Source organism: Lissotriton vulgaris, chromosome 2_1 (assembly GCF_964263255.1).
Source record: "Lissotriton vulgaris chromosome 2_1, aLisVul1.2, whole genome shotgun sequence".
NCBI lineage: Eukaryota > Metazoa > Chordata > Amphibia > Caudata > Salamandridae > Lissotriton > Lissotriton vulgaris.
The window spans coordinates 1,678,244,666-1,678,267,112 of NC_141687.1; the positions used below are offsets into that span (position 1 = coordinate 1,678,244,666).

The 22,447-nt window shown below is 46.3% G+C and overlaps 1 protein-coding gene across 1 annotated transcript in view; it reads right to left on the bottom strand.

Moving 5' to 3' along the window:
• LOC147733077 (uromodulin-like) overlaps window positions 1-19,253 on the bottom strand; it is an 84,972-nt gene extending 65,719 nt beyond the window's left edge. The window contains exons 1-5 of the mRNA XM_086958918.1: window positions 19,205-19,253; window positions 18,725-18,817; window positions 10,450-10,655; window positions 9,482-9,642; window positions 7,336-7,584 (exon numbers count right to left, since the gene is read on the bottom strand). Of these exons, the coding sequence (XP_086815044.1) occupies window positions 7,336-7,584; window positions 9,482-9,642; window positions 10,450-10,655; window positions 18,725-18,817; window positions 19,205-19,253 (758 nt within the window). The remainder of the gene's footprint in view (window positions 1-7,335; window positions 7,585-9,481; window positions 9,643-10,449; window positions 10,656-18,724; window positions 18,818-19,204) is intronic.
• Between the last annotated feature and the right edge of the window lie 3,194 nt (window positions 19,254-22,447).

The window sequence follows — 22,447 nt, forward strand, 5'->3', positions numbered from 1 at the left end:
AGGATCCCAAACACTGGGAGGCTGACTCATCGTGTGCCATCCTCTGGCACTAAGTGGGGCCGCCCTCTTAGGAGGGCCCCCTGCTTGGGCCCGGGGCAGCCCTGCAGTAAGGCTTGGTCCGGATAAACAGGGGCCGGGGAAAACCCGAAGCAAGGGTTGGGACCTGCTTTTAACGTCCCACTCACAAGACGAAGTCATTGCAGGATCAACAAAGGGTCTGCTTCAACCCACGGGGCAGAAAAAGATGGGAGACATTTAAGCTAATGCTGCAGGAACACTGAGCCAAGTGAAATGGATGCAAAAAAAAAAACAACAAGCCTTTTTCTATTCTCAAAGTACAGCCCCGGGAATAAAAGGTTAAAAATATGAAAAATAAATAAATAACTAAATAAAGCAAGACAGAGTGGTAGCAACGTGTCCAGATTTATTTTATTCTCACACAAACACATTAGCACCACTTTACAGAGTTTGCCAGTGAAGCGCTACTTTTGCTTTCTTGTCTTTCTTTGAACAGCATTGTTTCCTCTGGGCAGGGAACTAGTGCACCAATTCCGGAGGTACTGCAATGCGTGGATTGGAAAACAAAATGTGTACTGCGGCTCTGTGTTCTGGGATGTTGTCTTTTTACCATACTGCTTACTTTTTGTAAAGATATAAACACTGGACATTGAAATGGGTCCATTCAGAGCTCTGTAGTTATGTCTTAGCTTTTCAGGTGAAAGCATTCCCTGATTGCTGAATAGTGGGTGTAAAATCGTTAAGGTAACCATGTTGATCCAGTTTACATTTCACATGCTTTACTTAATTGTTCATTCCCTATGAGTGTTTGCTTTTTCCAGGATGTTGTTACTTTTTTTGTAGGCAGCATTTTGATCTTGTCTAATGCATAACTTAAATTGAGCTGCATCCATGTGTGTTTATTGTGGGGCACAATTGGTTTGTAGTTGAAGGCAGTGTGAGTTTCTCTCAGTGGGGCACTGTGGTGTTTAGTGGGGGAGAGGATGTGGCACTACGGTCTGAGCTGCTGAATTTGGAAGTGGGGAACCAGGTTCAGCCATCATGAGCAGTCCACAAGATCACTCTCCTGAGGGAAAATATTTCCATGCTAGACCTTAGAAGGCCTGCAAGACCTTAGAATCTCTGGTGTCACTGGTGTTAGAGCACCAGCGGTTGGACCACAGTGGGGGAAAGTGTGGTTTAACCTTCAAGGCTTGCCCACCACAATACATACTGAAGTTCACCACCAGTTGTGTGAGCAGGCCTTTGAAGCAGCACACCCTAGAGCGACAGTGACTCTGTCATTGAGTTCACAGGACCCTTGAGAAGGACTGGCTCTAGTGCTGTGTAACTCAATGAAAACTGCAAGGTATAAATTAGAGCTCGATGTTTTTTCCCCAGTCTTTGATTATCCTAAGTTGCAAAAACTGTTCATTTGGATAGACATTGTTAGATATGGTGGTCTCTTGTTGGCACAGGTAGGTACTCGTGACAAATAGGGAACCTTGCCTCTAGTAAGGTTAAGGGAGTATTCACCTAAAATAACCCCTGCTCACCCCCTTGGTAGCTTGGCACGAGAAAACAGGCTTACCTCAGAGGCAGTGTGTAAAACATTTGTGACCACATACAGTAACAACACTGTATGTGGTCAATGTACCTTACGATGCGTTGCCCTTCCACAACAAGTAATATTGCAGCGATGGAAAAGCAGCAAAGTTCTGGTGCAAAGAAATGAAGACGTGAAGATCCTCCAGATGCGGCACGCTTCTCCGATGATGCGAGAAGTCTCGGCTCGATGCGTCAAATGCAGCCACGACACCCTTGTTAAGCGATGCAAAGGCAACAGCTTCAGCTGCGATACTCTTCTCCGACATTTGCGATAAGCTTCCGCAGGATGCGACAACTACAGCAGCGACATCCTTGTTCAGAAATACGATGGCGGCAGCTGCAACGGCGGCGCACTTCTCCGGGGATTCGAGGCGATTTCCTCGATGCGGTGCAACACGACAGCTACTGCCGCGACACTCTTGTTCAGAGATGCAACAGCAGCACCAGCGACATGCTTCCTCTTCGTTGCGAGACGCTTCTCTCGATGCGGTGCAATACGACAGCTCCAGTGGCGACACCCTTGTTCAGAAATTCAACTGCAGCAGCAGCGACGGTGGCACGCTTCTTCCTCGTTGAGTCACGCTTCCAGCTCCTTGCAACACGAAGTCCCTCAGAAGGCCCAAAACAGCAGCAGGCACTTCCAAAGAACTCTGGGGAGCTAGGGGGTGAAGTCTGTTGTCCCAGAGACTTCAGCAGGAGGCAAGCTCTTTTCCAAGACCTTGGAGATCCTTCACAAGTTGAAAGTAAAGCACACAAAGTTATTTCTCCTCTCTATGGCAGTCAGGCAACCACTGCAGGCCAATCCCCTAAGCAGCACTTCAGCTTAGGAATAGTCTCATCTCAGTTTCCTCAGGTTCTTCTGCGCAGCAGATGTTTCTTCTTGTAGTCCAAAGTGATCTAATTTCTTGGGATCAATTTTTATTCCCAAAATCCTTTGTCCTCTGAAGGCAGAGGGGCCTTTGCCCAGCCCAAACCAGTTTTGGAGCACTCTGTTTACATGAATCCTTCTTTCCTTTCACAGTGCAGGGCAGAAACATCAGACGCCCCACAGGAGGTGAAGCCAGCATTGTGGAGGGAAAGCAAAGCCTTGGAGCACTTTGTTGACATGATTCCTTCTCTTCTTTTACAGTGCAGGGCAAAGACATCAGCCGCACCCCAGGAGGTACAGCCAGCATTGTGGAAGGCAGGCACAACCCTATTCAAGTCCCAGGTGCTACTCCTCCCACCCATCTAGAAGCAAATCTCTCTATTCACCACTGGTCTGACTCATTCTGTCTCCCAGAATCCCCCAGCCCTGTCACTCAAAAACAGCAGACAAGGAATACACAATCTAGCAGAGGCAGGTTTCAAAGGTTAGGCAAGAAAATACCTACTTTCTAAAAGTGGTATTTTCAAACACAGAATGTTAAAACCAACTTCACTAAAAGATGTATTTTATCATTCTGAGTTCAGGCATACTAAACTCGAATTTCCACCATGTTCTCTGAGTCTGTTAGGATAATGAGAATGTAATAATCTAACTGCCCATTCTGGCCTATGGAGAACAGGTAGCCTTGCAATAGTGAAAAACGAAAATGGCTGTAATTCACTATAAGGACATGCCACACACATCAGGGCATGTACTACCTTATACTTACAATGCACCCTTCCATTGGGCCTACCATAGGGGTGTCTGATATAAAGAAACGGGAAGGTTTAGGGACTGGCAAGTGGTTGCACTTGCCCAGTCAGCATGACAGTACCAGATCGCATGCAGGCTCTGCAATGGCAGGCCTTAGACACACTTTACAAGGCTGCTTCTGTGGGTGGCCTAACCAGTGCTGCAAGCCCACCAGCAGCGTTTGGTTTACAAGCCCTGGGCACTCCGGGTGCACTGTACTAGGGTCTGACAGGTAAACCAAACCAGCCAATCATGGAACCACCAATCAATACATTAAAATTTACAGTAGGGAGCACTTGCACTGTGGCACTGGCCAGCAGTGGCACAGTGCCCAAAGCATCTAACACCAGCAAAAACATATGAGGCAACAGCAAAAATGGAAGGGAGACCCACGCCAATGGTGCCAGATCTAACAGACATCAATTCTGATTATTAAGGAGAACACCCAACCATGGTATTACGTTTAAAATTCTGAGTGTGTGTTTCTCCAGACCAATCACTATTAAATTATATGGCTCTTGAGGTCAGCCAGCCTCACCCACTGGTACATCCATTGCTTTGTTTCAGCAGTTGTACCTGTACCTCACCAGAGATCAGCAATGCAGGATTTGCACGCACACCAAACTAGGTTCACAAACTTCACAGTCTCTCTGCTTCATGCACAAGCACTTTTAACAAGTGCTGCTTGCTTTGGGGGCACTGGAATGGTGCAGCAAAGGAGGACAAAGTGATGGCCCGGTGTTAACTAAATTTTGCAGCAAAAAAAGGCTGCAGCGTAATGCAGTATATTTTATGATATTTTATTATTTTGACATTTGTACACATGCTAACAGTTTCTGGAAAGATTTTACCTTAGTTATGATTACCAGTTTAACATTCAAATGCAGCAGTGAGAAAGGTGATCAGTCAACCTTTGCAAAGGGCCCTCCACTTTGCAGCAACACAAGTCACATTTTTTAAGAAACTTTTGATCCGTTTCAGCTACAAGCAATTTTTTTGTTGAAATTGTCAGATTATGCAGCAGATCTTGCATTATGTGGCAAATACTCCTTTGGGGTGCCCAGGAGTGGACGCCTCACAGGGATAGCCAGGATGGGTTCCACAGCGGTATTCGTACAAGCGCCTTGAGACCCTTGCTGGTGAGTAGTGCGCTATACAAGTATCAATTTACAAATATGGCAGAGTCATAATTATATAGAAATATTTTGCCATTCATGTTTGAACTTGTGGAAAAAGGGAGGAGAAGTGCTGATAACAGAAACTCCATGGCTTGGAGACACATGGCTTGTGCTTCCACTTTTAAGCGTATTTGGGAAATTCTGTGATTAGAAACATATTCTACTTTGCGAATGTATTTTAATGTCAATAATTTATATTAAACCTAAAATAATTATGTGAACCCATTGGTTGATTTAAATAACAAAATAAGCTGTAACTGGGCAGTGAAATGCCAAATGTATACTAAAAATTGGGATGTTTTGTGCTTTCTAGCCACACCTCTGACTCAGCCCACTGAACAAATCCTTGGGTTATTTCCACCCGCTGGTTCTCCGCCCACAGTTCCCCTACTGTTTTTCCCCCACTTCGACCACTGGTTCTTTGAGTATCATATACTTTATACTACACAGTGTTCACGGTGCAGAAACAGCGAGGATAGGTTATGTCACTTCGCACTGCAGGGACAATTCCTCTCACACTACAGGAACAGTGAAGGAGATTTTCCACCTTTCACTGCAAGTACAGTGAGGGAGATACTTCACCTCACAATGTAGGGACAGTGAGGGAGACACTTCACTTCACAATGCAGGGTCAGTGAGATGGATACCTCATCTCACACTGCAGGTACAGCGAGGGAGACACTTCACTTCACAATTCAGGGTCAGTGAGAGGGATACCTCATCTCACACTGCAGGGACAGCGAGGGAGACACTTCACCTCACAATGCAGGGTCAGTGAGAGGGATACCTCACCTCACACGGCAGGGACAGCGAGGGAGACACTTCACCTCACAATGCAGGGTCAGTGAGAGGGATACCTCACCTCACACTGCAGGGACAGCGAGGGAGACACTTCACCTCACAATGCAGGGTCAGTGAGAGGGATACCTCACCTCACACGGCAGGGACAGCGAGGGAGACACTTCACCTCACAATGCAGGGTCAGTGAGAGGGATACCTCACCTCACACGGCAGGGACAGCGAGGGAGACACTTCACCTCACAATGCAGGGTCAGTGAGAGGGATACCTTACCTCACACTGCAGGGTCAGCGTGGGAGACACTTCACCTCACAATGCAGGGTGAGTGAGAGGGATACCTCACCTCACACTGCAGGGACAGCGAGGGAGACACTTCACCTCACAATGCAGGGTCAGTGAGAGGGATACCTCACCTCACACTGCAGGGAAGGCGAGGGAAACACTTCACCTCACAATGCAGGGTCAGTGAGAGGGATACCTTACCTCACACTGCAGGGTCAGCGTGGGAGACACTTCACCTCACAATGCAGGGTCAGTGAGAGGGATACCTCACCTCACACTGCAGGGACAGCGAGGGAGATACTTCACCTCACAATGCAGGGTGAGTGAGAGGGATACCTCACCTCACACTGCAGGGACAGCGAGAGAGACACTTCACCTCACAATGCAGGGTCAGTGAGAGGGATACATCACCTAACACTGCAGGGACAGCGAGGGAGACACTTCACCTCACAATGCAGGGTCAGTGAGAGGGATACCTCACCTCACACTGCAGGGACAGCAAGAGAGACACTTCACCTCACAATGCAGGGTCAGTGAGAGGGATACATCACCATAAACTGCAGGGACAGCGAGGGAGATACTTCACCTCACAATGCAGGGTCAGTGAGAGGGATACCTCACCTCACACTGCAGGGACAGCAAGAGAGTCACTTCACCTCACAATGCAGGGTCAGTGAGAGGGTTACATCACCATAAACTGCAGGGACAGCAAGGGAGATACTTCACCTCACAATGCAGGGTCAGTGAGAGGGATACATCACCTTACACTGCATGGACAACGAGGGAGATACTTCGCCTTACACTGCAGGAACAGCAAGGAGAAGCTTCAGTTGGCACTGCAGGAACAGCATTGGATGGGCTTGTTGTAAAAACACTAGAAATAGGTTACCTCACCATGCACTGCAAGAAAGAGGAGTGTTTCACCTCATAGTGCAGAAACTGCAAGTGCACCATAATCCACCCACCCACCCAGGGTACAAGTCGAAAGTGGGAGTGAGTCGGAGGCACCTTTGCATTATTTTTAAGGATTGGACGCTTCTTTTCAAGCTGAGGGCAGGTGATGTATGTGCCCATTGATGTTCATAGGGTCTAGATATCACCTTACGCCCTACCACACAAGCTGTATATATAATAAAGATATACTGCCTCAGACTTTCGTACACTTTCTGTGTGAATTCACGCCAGACGTTCTAAATCTGCCTCGGAGGTTCTTAATTACCACGAAGCCAATGTCTTTATAAAAAGCATATTATATTTACTAGTATCAGCCTTTTCTTAGGAAATGTTACAACTTTCAGTGATTTAGTTCCTAAACGAATTTGGTTTTGTTTGTATGTGAAAACATGCATGTGATTTACCAAGAATAAAATTGAAACTTGCAAAGTGATTTCCGCATTTCTTATTGTGACTTGGCACATACAGCGCTCATACTGCTCGGAGGCCATGTCGGAGCACTAGTATAAAACAAAACACGACTACAATCCTCATGCACAAGACCACATTTGTAACCTTTCACAGTTTCCTTTCATTTCGTTTGTCATCCCTGATATGGCATAGTGCGTTTGTAACATAAACTGTAACAGTTCAAGAGGTGTCGCTTCTTAAGTAGATTCCATATTCCTTCATTTTCGTTTGAGTGTCAGGTATGCACTCTTGAACTGTGGCTTCAGTTACTCCCACCCGCACCTCCTTCCGCTCCAGCTCTTCTTCACTTGGGCAGCCTACCCTACCTCCCACAAGCGAGGGGCCCGCTCCTGACCCCAGGGCCCTGCTCCTGATAGGCTCTCATGTGGTTCTCTTCCGGTACTCACTTGTCAGTGATAATGTCGTAGGACGGGTTGGCGTTGGGGTCACTGGTCCCTGTGGCGTACAGGCGCGTCACTAAAACTGAGAATCTTGTTGCATCGAGGTCTGGTACTGACACAGAAACATACAGGGGATCCTGAACATTGACAGTCATTGTTGCATCGGTGTAAGGGATGGTGAAGGAGGGATCCGTGTAGGCGACCATGAAAACCATCACTGCACCAACCCCTCCAGGGAGTAGGATGTCTATCGGACTGAAATAGTAAAAGACAAGAGTGAGTAGTCGCTACTGCGGCTGAATGCGTCACATACATCTTTTGTCTAAGGTTCTGGCAATCGGATATCCCCCTGCAGCCAGGCAATATCAGGGCACAAACCCGCACATCTCCTTCACAAGGACCCTCAAAGCTCCTTCATAAGGACCCTCACAGCTCCTTCACAACTATCCTCACAGCTTCTTCACAAGGGTTATCCAAATTAGGTCCAGAACTGCTTGATCCAAAGAATATTATTGCGATATCCACAGAAGAAAATGTATTTGTAAATAATCTTAATGGAAATCATTGATGTGGTAAGTACTTAGCCAGAAAAGACTGGCATAGATCCGACAGTACTGTGTCTACGATGCACACACCCTTCTCCCACACACAGTATGACAGATCAACTATCGTCTTCTTCTTCAGGGGCGGGCTCTAAAGAGCTGAGTCCTTTTGGCCGTGGAGGGAATTACAGTTGTTCAGTCAAAATGGTTTCCACTGGATACCCTTGTACTACATGGGGTTTGAACACTGGACTTTTAAACGTCCCACTGGGGAAAAACAAAGGCACTGTTTAAATTAACCACCAGTGAAAACCAAAAGCCACCGACTGGCATCTACAGTGAAATCAACTGATATTTTCACCATAGCAGGTCAATAGGACCCAGAATTCCTTAGGAGAGGCGCTAGATCCAGAACCATTTGTACTGGCATACCGGCACTTTCACCACGACACTTAGAGGAGAAGGGGCATGGGCTGTAAATATAAAGCCAGGGATGTAGCCTTTCACATGCCAAGACTCAATTCCAATGCAGGAGGGCCTTATCCAGGCCACATTGCAGGACAAATACTGAATGTACAGATGATTCCCTTTTAGACATGTTGCATGTAAATGTGGCTTATGTCATTATTATGGCAATATCTGGCTTGGACCAAGTATGGACACTGCTTACCTACGTCTGCTAGTTCTTATCGGTAAAGTTGTGCTTCTAACTTAATTTAGTATTAATGAACCCTTTTAACAGACAGGGAACAAACACACGACTTCCATTGACTTGTAAAAACATGACAGCAGAATTACCTTCCTGTAGATTATTATCAATTGAAATGTTATACTGTTGTGCATTTCAAACAAAGGCATGTGTTCTTCAGCTGCAGTGCTATTGAAGGCAATTGAGCACAAGTTTGGCGAGAACAAGGAGGGGCCACTATTTAAGATTGAACCAAGAAAGAAAATTCGAGTAAAAGTAAACCGTTATGAATAAACCATCTTTTTTGTTCACATGCCCAATAGGACACTGTGTAACTAGTTTCCACCCAAACGCCATATTGGATTGCATGTTACCACAAAGCCAAGCGTTCAGATGGAAGACTTCAGCTGGAACCAGATTACATTGCAGCTCACTGTAACAAAGCAACCTTACACTGACATTTCCACTAACTCACAAGTGCAGAAACATTTGCAGTTACTGACCGATGAAGATACGATATAATCTGTTCAAACTGAGGTAAATGTCCCCCCAGTGTCCACTGATGTATATTTTGTTTTTGCACTGGCTGGTCAGAGAAACTGTCAGTGTAAAATTGCTCTGTAGTGGGGCAAGTCTAGATCACCTGGGAAAGAGGCAAGACCATTTAAATGGTTTATACACTCCATTGCTAGGTTGAGGTCAGCACGTCCGAAACATGACATACTCGTCCTCTTACACTCTTGGTGTAATCAGCCCATCCAGCTCATTGCATGCTGATCTCATCACAATCATTGTATATTCAACCCATGACTCAGATGACATGCTCACCCCATCACACTCACTGTGTGATCAGCCCATCTCACTCTTTACTGCTCACCCCATCACACCTGTTCGATACTCACCCAGTCCCAATCATACTCACCCCATTGTAACGGTTAAGGTCGTTGCGAGGGAGACGGGTATATTGAGAGGATATGAGCAGGAAAAGTCATAAGTAACGTTGATCCTCGAAACGAGCCCTGATGGAGCCACCTTTCCCGGGATTGTGAGATTATTGGAATAAAACACATGGGTGCTGTTGTGCTGCAAGTGAAAAGAGACATCAAGAGATAACATCACGCACTCAGATAAAGAAGGACATAACAGCAGATCAGGATGGCTCACATCAAGGGCCGTAGGAAGATGGGCAGACACATGGCGGGGTGATACATGGAGATCAGAGGGGTGCCCAGTCCATGAGGGTAGGAGATGGGGGTCCCTGATAGGGCACAGAACAGCATCCCTGAGCATGCTGGGCACTTTCATCAGATGAGTTCCTGCATATTAACTAAGAGGTTGCTGAAGAGACAGCAAGGTGCAGGGGTTGGAACAATGAAGAGCTCCATTTGAACTAGGACTGTGCAAAGCCGCAGGAGTTAACTTCTACCAGTTTTGAAACAAAAGCAAGAATATTTAATTTCACCTACTGCATAGTTAAGACTCATTCACGATTACATACATTGTTTAGTTAATTCATTTTTCTCCATTTCACAAACGCGAGTATAGCTTCACACACACCTGGATCTAACCACTCTTGCTGATTGTGAAGGGCAAGAAAAGTAGGTGATCTTTATGAACGGAGGTCTCCGTATGGGGCATAGACCCCACTCAGCAGTCCCTTCAGGCCACGAGAAGGGCGGAAAGGATTTCCAGATCCCACCACTGGATTTCACGCCTCATTGGCTGTGACCTGTGATAGCCCATGCATGTGCCATGTAAATCTTTCCTGAATGCTTGTATTGAGATTTTTTTTTATTTGGGGTGCTCGCTTCCCTTCCCCCTCCCGTCACCGAGTGTGCAGAAATGATCGATCGTGCATGTATGGGGCGACTGCGCAGAAGCTGCCCTCACCGTCAGTTTGTTTCCACAGGCTGCTGAGGAGGTGCTGGTGGAGACAACCATCTGGGCAGTGCCCTCAACCACTCGTGCACCTCTGCAGGTCGGGTCCAAAAGGTGCAGATTGGTCGAATCAAACTTGCTCTTCTCAAGCTGGCACTTGCTCAGGCTCAGTCTCATGGAGCCTGACAGGCACAGCACCGTGGGGGCTGGAGGAGAAGCTGTAGAGGAAGACAGAGGCAGGAGAGTTCAAAACAGGGACACGCAGGAAACAGGTGAGGAGAAAAAAACAAATAAAAGGCATTTAAAAGAAAATCAGGGGACACTGAATCTTTGCTCATTGATGTTCTTTCTGGGGCTGCCCCTTGCCCGCCTTCTTTACGTCCCAGATATTCATTTTGAGGATGAGTGCGTGTGAATGATCAACACATTTAATCAAAATAAAGGGCAGGAGTGGATGCCTAGATATTTTTTTGTTGTTGTAATTTCTGATATGTAGTAGCTTCTGCTGCTGCCATTTCTGATCGTGTGCTGCAGTGTGGAGTGGAGTGTAATGTAGGGTGTCAAAATACATTTTGTGGCCCACTTCTTTATGCCTGTTTTTTGTTATTGTTAATTAGCACTTGTATGATGGATAATCTGTTATTATTTTGGCGTTGTACTGAGCCAGGCAAGGAGTACCCCACCACTTTTGGACCTATTTGGTGAGCCCAAGGATCCAAAAGCCTTACCATTGGGCCCTGGGGTTCTTGGATGCAGCACAGTTATTTGGTCCCCAGTGGAAAATAAGCCTTGACAGGAGATTGGATAAAACGAGACAGCTGTTTCGCTTCCATTCTCCAGGCAGAGTCAGCATGGTCTTTCTGCTCTCTCTGGGCCCAGGTGAGTAGGTCTTCAATATAGGTGATTAAATGTGTGACTAATGGGGACTACTCCCAAGTGTATTGCCTTTCCAGGATATCACCACTTATAGCCAAGTACACTGCGTTCATTTAATGCATTCATTTAATGTACAAATGTGCAGCTTGGTTTGAGGATGAGTGTGTGGACTGGGAATATGGAATACAAAGTATTTATGGTTCACAATATCATGAGCACAATAGTGAAGGACAAACTTTCTAAAGATAAGTTTGTATGCATTTAAGATACATACCTCATTTAGGTACCTCATATAGGTATAGCGCTGCGAGGCCTCAGGGTAGTCTATGCGCTATATAAATATAATTTTCATTTCATTTAATTTAATTTCATTTCATATAAATAACCTACTGGCGTTCACCAGTAGGTAGTTATAGTTAGAACCGAAGTTTCCATAGGAAAAGCATTTTTTGTTTTGCCAATAACTTTGGCTCCGCTTGAAGAATCTGCACAAAATTCTCACAAAGCTTTCCCTTTTTAGTTCAGCTGCTGTTTTGAAAGTTTCGGGTGATCCGGCAAGCGTGGGCAGAGAAAAAGGGAAGTACCAAAACACGTTTTTCCCATGTTAAGTCAATGGGGATTTTTCATTTTTCTATCACAACTACAGCCCGAGCTGCTGAACGGAATTACACCCCATTTAGCAGAACGTTAGATTTTGGTCCAGAAAGTGTGCTTTTTGCGATCTGGTGCAAATCCATTCAGTAGTTTTTGAGATATCTGACTTCAAATTATATAGATATCTGGGGACATGAGTCCTTGCAGTGGACTCGCGGACCCTACTAAAATTTGATTGGCAGCCAAACTTCAACCAAGAAGTGTTGCCAGCCAACCTGAGACTTGGCTTGAAGCTGAATCCCCCCAAAAAGTTAAAAATAAAGAAAAAGGGGCAGAGTAGGAATATCAGGACCCCCTCAGATAAGGTGAGAGGGGTCCATCAGGGACACCGTTGGGGGTAAAAAGCATTTAAAAAAATATTTTGATGTGGACTCACGGATAGATCTGCAAATCCGCAGAAACATTAAAAGAAAAAAGCAAGCGGGGGCTCCTACGCTTGTTTTAGAATAAACCCAGGTGGGCCAGATCCTGGGTGCATTGTGGAAATGTAAGAAGGGATGCACGGGGGCCTCCCTCCTAGGGCTATTCCAAGCAGTGGGGAATACCACCTCCCCAGGGCATTAACAATAATACAGACAGAGATGCCTTGCATCTCACCTTCTTCCCTGGGACCGCCACCTCCTCGGGGCACACATGTAATCTAAAAATAATGCAGAGGAGGTCCCATGGCCTCACCCGCAGCCCTGGGGACCGCCATTTTCCCAGGGCAGTAACTTTATTATATACGGGGAGCCTCACAGCTCCCCAGCAGCCTTGAGGACTGTTACCCCCCTGGGGCACTGTTGTATACAAATGCAGGGGGGCCCACTCGGGCCCCACATTGCCCTAGGGGCTGCCACTTCCTTGGGGCACATACATTAATTAATTAAAAAAACCAATGTGCAATGGGGTCTCTGGATCCCCATGCCTCGGGGACTGCCATTTCCCTGGGACACAAATACAATAATGAAGGGTGTCCATTGCATCCCCCGGTCCCAGAAACCATCACCTCCCTGGCTGTATGGGAGTATGAGTGGACAATTATTAGCTGTATTAGTGAGTTGATGTATGAGTAGCTATATGGGTGGCTGAATGGATATGTGTGTAGATCTATGAATCAGTGAGTGGGTGTGTAAGTACTAGTGTGGGTGTGTCAATGGTTTTGAGAATGGTAGTGTGGAAGTTGGAATGGGTGTATGAAAGATTATATATGGGTCTGAGTGGGTGCATCAGAGACTCTGTGAATTATGTCATCAGTGATGTCATTAGAGATGTCATCAGTGATGCCATCAGTGATGTAATATGTGAGGTCATAAGCAGTGCATTGCAAGGGTGCGAGTTATAGTTAACTGGGCTAACTACAACTGCTGAATTTCACTGGTTTAGTATGAATGAAACCTGAGCTTAACTATAACGTCTCTGTCACCTTTGGTTTTTGCAGTGAATATATTTATATATTCACTGCAAAAACCAAAGGCTGCAGAGATGTTATATTTAGACCCTAGCTTCTATCGAAAAGGTGATTTTCAGCTGCCTATATCTTTGGTGCTGGTCAATGAATCTTCATGAAATTTTACCCGAAACTTTGACCATGGATTCAGCCACTGTCTGGAAAGTTTCCAGGCGGCTCAACAAGCGGTGGCTAAAAAAGGGGGGTCTCAAAATGCATTTTCTCCGTGTTAATTCCCTTAAGACCTCCAGAGACAACTACAGCCCAAACTGCTTTATATAACTATATCTATATCTATAGCTATATCTATATGCATATGTATATATATATATATGTATATATATAGATAGATAGATAGATAGATAGATAGATAGATAGATAGATAGATAGATAGATAGATAGATAGATAGATAGATAGATAGATAGATAGATAGATAGATAGATAGATAGATAGATAGATAGATAATAGCAGACTGAGGTAAATAAATGAAGCGAAAAACTGCAACTGGTGTCTGCCTAATCTTTCGGTGAAATGAAAAAGATTATGGAGGATATATTAGTGCAAGCGAGTAAACGGACCACCGACCAGCAAGTGTGGAATAATGCCTGCTGGGTAACGTAGTTCTACAAAAGGGAACTTTGGTGCAATCCGTGCCATGTTTTGAGGACATCCTCAACACTACTTCAGTGGTTGAGTCAGAGACAGAAGCTAATGGCACCAGTGGAACTATGTCGACACAAAGCATCAGAAGAAGGTAGTAACCGAAACGCGTCATGCAAATGTGTTGAATAAATGGAATTCAAACGTACCTTTGTGCCGCCTCTTCTACTTCCCAGGAAGGAGAATGCTTCGGAAATACAATGCGTGAAACCCATTACACGCGGGGATGGCACCTCTCAGCGAGTGTCTGAAGGCAGCGAATGTCTAAAGGAAGGGTGATAATGGGAGTGACCCGGACCGCCGCACAAATCAGAGGCCCCATGACGACGCTGTCAAGGACAGTTCATACCACATGGAGGGGTCTCCTTACTTCATCGAGGTCCCCGAGCCTGCGAGCCGATGATACTGTGAGGCATGAGAGCGAGGGAAATGAACTCTGTTTCCGAGAACAAGTGCCATGGCTTCAGTCAGCGAACATTGCCACTCGGCTGCACGTTGGGACAATGTAGTGCAAGCGAGTAAACGGACCACCGACCAGCAAGTGTGGAATAATGCCTGCTGGGTAACGTAGTTCTACAAAAGGGAACTTTGGTGCAATCCGTGCCATGTTTTGTGGACATCCTCAACACTACTTCAGTGGTTGAGTCAGAGACAGAAGCTAATGGCACCAGTGGAACTATGTCGACACAAAGCATCAGAAGAAGGTAGTAACCGAAACGCGTCATGCAAATGTGTTGAATAAATGGAATTCAAACGTACCTTTGTGCCGCCTCTTCTACTTCCCAGGAAGGAGAATGCTTCGGAAATACAATGCGTGAAACCCATTACACGCGGGGATGGCACCTCTCAGCGAGTGTCTGAAGGCAGCGAATGTCTAAAGGAAGGGTGATAATGGGAGTGACCCGGACCGCCGCACAAATCAGAGGCCGCATGATGACGCTGTCAAGGACAGTTCATACCACATGGAGGGGTCTCCTTACTTCATCGAGGTCCCCGAGCCTGCGAGCCGATGATACTGTGAGGCATGAGAGCGAGGGAAATGAACTCTGTTTCCGAGAACAAGTGCCATGGCTTCAGTCAGCGAACATTGCCACTCGGCTGCACGTTGGGACAATGTAGTGCAAGCGATTAAACGGACCACCGACCAGCAAGTGTGGAATAATGCCTGCTGGGTAACGTAGTTCTACAAAAGGGAACTTTGGTGCAATCCGTGCCATGTTTTGCGGACATCCTCAACACTACTTCAGTGGTTGAGTCAGAGACAGAAGCTAATGGCACCAGTGGAACTATGTCGACACAAAGCATCAGAAGAAGGTAGTAACCGAAACGCGTCATGCAAATGTGTTGAATAAATGGAATTCAAACGTACCTTTGTGCCGCCTCTTCTACTTCCCAGGAAGGAGAATGCTTCGGAAATACAATGCGTGAAACCCATTACACGCGGGGATGGCACCTCTCAGCGAGTGTCTGAAGGCAGCGAATGTCTAAAGGAAGGGTGATAATGGGAGTGAGCCGGACCGCCGCACAAATCAGAGGCCGCATGACGACGCTGTCAAGGACAGTTCATACCACATGGAGGGGTCTCCTTACTTCATCGAGGTCCCCGAGCCTGCGAGCCAATGATACTGTGAGGCATGAGAGCGAGGGAAATGAACTCTGTTTCCGAGAACAAGTGCCATGGCTTCAGTCAGCGAACATTGCCACTCGGCTGCACGTTGGGACAATGTAGTGTAAGCGAGTAAACGGACCACCGACCAGCAAGTGTGGAATAATGCCTGCTGGGTAAACGTAGTTCTACAAAAGGGAACTTTGGTGCAATCCGTGCCATGTTTTGCGGACATCCTCAACACTACTTCAGTGGTTGAGTCAGAGACAGAAGCTAATGGCACCAGTGGAACTATGTCGACACAAAGCATCAGAAGAAGGTAGTACCCGAAACGCGTCATGCAAATGTGTTGAATAAATGGAATTCAAACGTACCTTTGTGCCGCCTCTTCTACTTCCCAGGAAGGAGAATGCTTCGGAAATACAATGTGTGAAACCCATTACACGCGGGGATGGCACCTCTCAGCGAGTGTCTGAAGGCAGCGAATGTCTAAAGGAAGGGTGATAATGGGAGTGACCCGGACCGCCGCACAAATCAGAGGCCGCATGACGACGCTATCAAGGACAGTTCAGACCACATGGAGGGGTCTCCTTACTTCATCGAGGTCCCCGAGCCTGCGAGCTGATGATACTGTGAGGCATGAGAGCGAGGGAAATGAACTCTGTTTCCGAGAACAAGTGCCATGGCTTCAGTCAGCGAACATTGCCACTCGGCTGCACGTTGGGACAATGTAGTGCAAGCGAGTAAACGGACCACCGACCAGCAAGTGTGGAATAATGCCTGCTGGGTAACGTAGTTCTACAAAAGGGAACTTTGGTGCAATCTGTGCCATGTTTTGCGGACATCCTCAACACTACTTCAGTGGTTGAGTCAGAGACAGAAGCTAATGGCACCGGTGGAACTATGTCGACACAAAGCATCAGAAGAAGGTAGTAACCGAAATGCGTCATGCAAATGTGTTGAATAAATGGAATTCAAACGTACCTTTGTGCCGCCTCTTCTACTTCCCAGGAAGGAGAATGCTTCGGAAATATATATATATATATATATATATATATATTCCAAAGTCCTCTCTAGAACACTGACAGCGGCCCCTCGGGAAGTGGCACCAATGCCGGCCGAGCAAGCCGGTAATGTAATTACTTTAAAGTTCCAAGATAGATCACGTGATCAAGGCTGTTCGCAGCCGAAACATGTTGTTAGTTTAAATAAACACCCTTGAAGACTACAGCGGTGTTGTGTTATTTTGCGGACCGAGAGCACCTTCTATCTTGGAACTTTAAAGTATATATATATATAAATAAAGCTGCTGCTCGCGTGCTACTCAATGGTGGACAACCTTGGAGCGAGAATCTATATGCGGCAGTCCAGCCGCAGAGTATGCACCACCCCGTTAACGTGGGGGTCACGGCAGTGAAGTAGCAGCCGTACATGGGATCGAGGACGGGCCCACTTGTGGAGTCCATCCAGGACTTGATTGTGTGCTTTCCGCACTACACTTCCCAGAAGTCTCATTGGAGCCTCCCATCGGCGGGTGAGTTATACGTGTTTGGAGAAGTGTAGCGGGTGCGCACACCGCTTCCGTTAAAGCCCCTGAAGAGAAGCAGATGGAGCTTCGAAACGCGTCGGGCAGATCCATTACGGAGCGGCGTCTACAAGCGGATCCCCGTCCTCACCTACACATAAATAAAGCTGCTGCTCGCGTGCTACTCAATGGTGGACAACCTTGGAGCGAGAATCTATATGCGGCAGTCCAGCCGCAGAGTATGCACCACCCCGTTAACGTGGGGGTCACGGCAGTGAAGTAGCAGCCGTACATGGGATCGAGGACGGGCCCACTTGTGGAGTCCATCCAGGACTTGATTGTGTGCTTTCCGCACTACACTTCCCAGAAGTCTCATTGGAGCCTCCCATCGGCGGGTGAGTTATACGTGTTTGGAGAAGTGTAGCGGGTGCGCACACCGCTTCCGTTAAAGCCCCTGAAGAGAAGCAGATGGAGCTTCGAAACGCGTCGGGCAGATCCATTACGGAGCGGCGTCTACAAGCGGATCCCCGTCCTCACCTACACATAAATAAAGCTGCTGCTCGCGTGCTACTCAATGGTGGACAACCTTGGAGCGAGAATATATATATATATATATATATATATATATATATATATATATATATATATATATATATATATATATATATATATATATATATATATTCCACAAAAAATCCTCTCATTCAAGGATGACGACGTCTTGTGTAGCTGTTTAGAATTGCTTTATTCGGCCTCCATCTAATGCATTTCGGTTGCCCAGCAGCCTTGCTCACCGATAAAAGAAGCAGTGAGAACGGCCATTTTTAATACATACTGCCTGCATTTTACGTGTCACATGCAAATCTACAAATACAAAACTGTGAAAACAGACTTGTAGTTTTTTACAGCATTTCCCACTCTTGGTGTGAGTTAAGTTCGATAATAAACATACAAAAGGAAAGGGGCGTCTTTTTTATCTGAAAAGCTGTGTACATGTTTCAATTTACATAAGTCCCTAAAACAATCTACAGGCCATTATATGAATATGAAGTTCATTTATTTCACTGTTATTTTGATATGCTTCAAAAACATGTATTCATCTACCCTATATAATCATTTAGAAAGTTGATCACAATCTATTCACCAACGCATATTTATATTCATTATACATTGATCTTGACAACTATTAAACAAAACATCTTGACATCTATTCATTACACAATGATCAAGCTGTTGTTTCTCCAAAATAAAATTTCTGCACATTTTTTCTTCCCACAAAATTTTTTTTTTTAATGACCTTTGCAAGGCTTTAATAGAATTTCAGTAACAGTCATGGAAGGAATGTGTGTAAAGCTTCCAGATAGATATGCCTCTTTGGCTGTTTCAGAGCTGCTTTGCTGAAGGTCCATCACAAGATAAACGCATGGCCTGATCTACTCTGCCTGTGCGCATGCACTGTAGGTTCACCTCTTATTGTCCTAGAGTTCCTTACTAGAGGTGCTCATGTGAGCTGAGACGGGTCACCTCTTCTCTTACCTGCAGAAGTGTACATGGTCAGGTTGCAGAAGCAGGTGTTTGAGGTAGTATTAAGATACTCATCTGAGGCACATGGAGGGGACTGGGCTGAGGCTGCAGAGAAAGAAAGGGAAGGAGAGGGAGACAGAAAGGGTACACGTTAGTGAAATCACTCAGGCCCCTTATCCACCTCAAAGCCCTTCTTCAGCATGCAACGTGCAACAATCCATGAGGGAACAAACAACACAGGTAATCCATTCTGGGACTGCCCAGCACTCAGTTATATTTTTACAAAATATAATACATACGCAGGAACATAGGTTAAGAATGAAAGGTACTTGCAGGATTCCAGCAAAAGAGGCCTCCTACTGAACTTCCTCCCACTGAGAAAAACTCAAGGGTACTGAGGAAAGGGATGATGCTGTCCCTTTTCTCTGATATATATGTATACAGAAAATGAGAGGGGAGACGGTGAAAGCTCAAAGGGTTTTAATTCCTCACCTGTGCACAAAATGCTGACAGCGAGGGCAAGACCCAGCCTGGTCAACATCTTCCAATCTATGGTACTGTTGAAGCCTCTAGAAGACAAAGTTAGCTGTTAGCTCCTGTTTAGCCAGCAACACACTGGGGAAGTGACCCTCACAGATACATCTGCACATATGACACACTTCGAGATCTCATGCACCTAGAAACTGTCTGCCTACTAGAACTGATAAGAACGTCTGGATTTGAAGAGTTTGCCTTAAATCGTCAGCTTCGCACATCATTTGGGATTAGAGACCCTCATACAGCATGTCCATCACTAGAGCACATTGTGGGACTGCATGCCCTTTAGGATTAGAAATGCACATGAGGTCTGCTCCTGGAACCATTCCTTATAATGTCTGGGTGTCTGGGGCATGGATCAGATCTTCTCGACTCACACCCTACCGGGATTCAGGCCTTCGCCTGGTGAGCCCATCCCTAGAACACATTGTAGGGTCACCCTTTCTTTAGGGATAGTAGTTAAAGATCAGTCTGCTCATGGGATCCTAGAAAAACTTCTGCATGTACATAGATTGAAGGAGATCCTTTATGACCCGCATCCTTTCGGGGTAAATATCCTCACATAGCACACCCACCCCAAGGCACTCTGTAGGATTGCATACATCTTAGACCTAGAGTAATAAGAGCAGTCTACTCTCAGAAACAAATGAGAACATCTGCCTTCGAAGAGCTAAGAGCAGAGCACCCCACTTCAGCAGGTGTGCTTACGGCAGTGACACCCGCTCACAAAAGCCGGCTCATTCATGTAAAGACTCCGCTGGCACACAGACTCCTTTCTCTTTGGAGCTGCACGCATCCCTTCTTTGTCCCAGCAGCTCCTGTGATGGTGTCCATGCAAGAACCAGATACAGAGAGGATGGCACCCGCTGGAGCAAGGCACTTGTCGCATGAACCACAAGGTGCTAGACTCAGCACTGTTCCCTTCAGATGTGTAATGGCAAGACCTGTTTTTAAATTACTACACAACATTGTTTTATTCCACTTGAGGTGCATGTGTAGCATGGTGTGTGTATTGGTGTACAGTTAGTTTACTTCCCTATCAGATGCTTCCATTTTATGGTTTGTGTGCTGACACCTCCCTAGGATTGACACCTGGTCCATACCCATACAAAGAGTACACACAATACTACATAGATTCATTGTGTGCTGTGCAGTAATGCACATATATATCCCTCACAGGTATTTTCACATTTTGTGTGGTAATGTACAAATCTTACAACATGTGCAACTTACAGAGATGATAAATTATGGACAAATATATTGCTATTGCTTCAAATACACAGGTATATATACAGTCAGTGTGTTGAATGCACATACAGCATACTGTAAGCAATCTTGAGCCCTCGTTATGATTGACCCAGAAAATGGGCATGATTTACCAATACTTCCTGTATCAGGAAATCTGGGGATTGTGAAAATCCCCCTTAAAAATGACGAGTTTAACGGAAATTGAGAATTTTGACTCCAATTAGCCTGTTAAATCATCAAATTTCTCACCAGGATTTTCACTGTGGTTTGAACAGCTTTCGCTGTAGATCTTATAATTCTGATGGGGGTATTAACTCCTCTTACCACCTAATGGGAACTAAGGAGCCACTCTTAATGATGGCTTCAGCCATGTATGTACTGGGACAAGTACGCATGTCTAGTCCCCTTAAAACAGAATGCTACGTTCCAGTATGAGGTGTCAGGAGGGTGCTGGCCAATGGCAATGAGATCATATTATTTAAGAGAAGAAGAGAGGATATTACGACCTGGAGGTATTAGAAGTTTTCTTATCCCTGGAGACCTGCTTCCTTTGGGAGTGAGAATAATGAAATTGTACAAAGAGGCACCCATATCCACACTAAGCATGGACTGGACAAGGCTGCATCTGAAAGTGTGCCATGTATAGATTTGCTGATATTTCCCTCCTTGATCGATGTCACATCGTCCCTCTTCCAAATTAATGACAGGATCGAAGGGATGGTAGCACTATTCCAGAGATGGGAGAGCTTGTCAGAGAAATAGTGCCCATCTTGGTGGCCACCAGTTCCCTTCCCTCGGCACTTGGTGGCCAAAGATGATTGCCTGTGTTTATGTCAGGAAATGGCTGAACCTTTCCTACAAGGCACACTGTCTGATGCAGCATTGTCTGGTCCATGTTTAGTGTGGATAGCCACCTTAAGCTGAACACAGAAAAGACGGAGATCCTCATCCTCTGGCCCAACCCCTAAGCATGGGATGACTCCTGGTGGCCCACGCCACTGGGGACACCCCCGCACCCACCAACCACGCACGCAACCTAGGAGTCATCCTCGACTCGAAACTCACCATGACAAAACATGTCAACGCTGTCTCCTCCACCTGCTTTAACTACCTCCGTATGCTCTGCAAGATCTACAGATGGATCCCGATAGACACAAGAAAAACAATCACCCAGGCCCAAGTCAGCAGCGGACTTGACTACGGAAACGCTCTCTACGCCTGCGCCCCAACCAAGCTCATCAACAGACCGCAAAGAATCCAGAATGCCTCTGCATGCCTGATCTTCAACGTCCTGCGCCGCGACCACATCACCCCCACCTCAGGAACCTGCACTGGCTCGATGTCGACAAAAGAATCTCCTTCAAGCTCCTGATCCACGCACACAAGGCAATTCACAAGACCGGCCCAGCCTACCTCAATAGCCGACTCTCCTTCTTTGTACCCAACAGGAAACTCCGCTCCGCAGACCTCTCCCTGGCCACCGTCCCACACATCCGTAGAACCACAGCTGGATGCAGATCCTTCTCCCAACACGCCGCCACCACCTGGAACACCCTCCCCCTCACCCTACCACAGACCGAAGACCTACTAACCTTCAGGAGACAACTCAACACCTGGCTGTTCGACCAGTAGCTACAGCACCCCCCTTCTCCCCTCCCTCAGCGCCCTGGAACCCTTGCGGGTATGTAGTGCGCTCTACAAATTATTTGATTGATTGATTGATTGAGTAACTGACAGGGAATGGAATATGTTTGTGAGCCAGGCCTGAGACACTGGAACCCACAAGGGCACTCAGGGCGTGCAAAAATACTTGCTCAAAGCACATAATTGGGTGCTCACCAAGAAGTCAACGACACGCGGACCACGAAGAAGCTGTAGATGAAAAGGGATGAACTGAGCATAGCACCAGTTTAGTAGTCCAGGAACATTTCTGGCTCCTGGACAACCTGG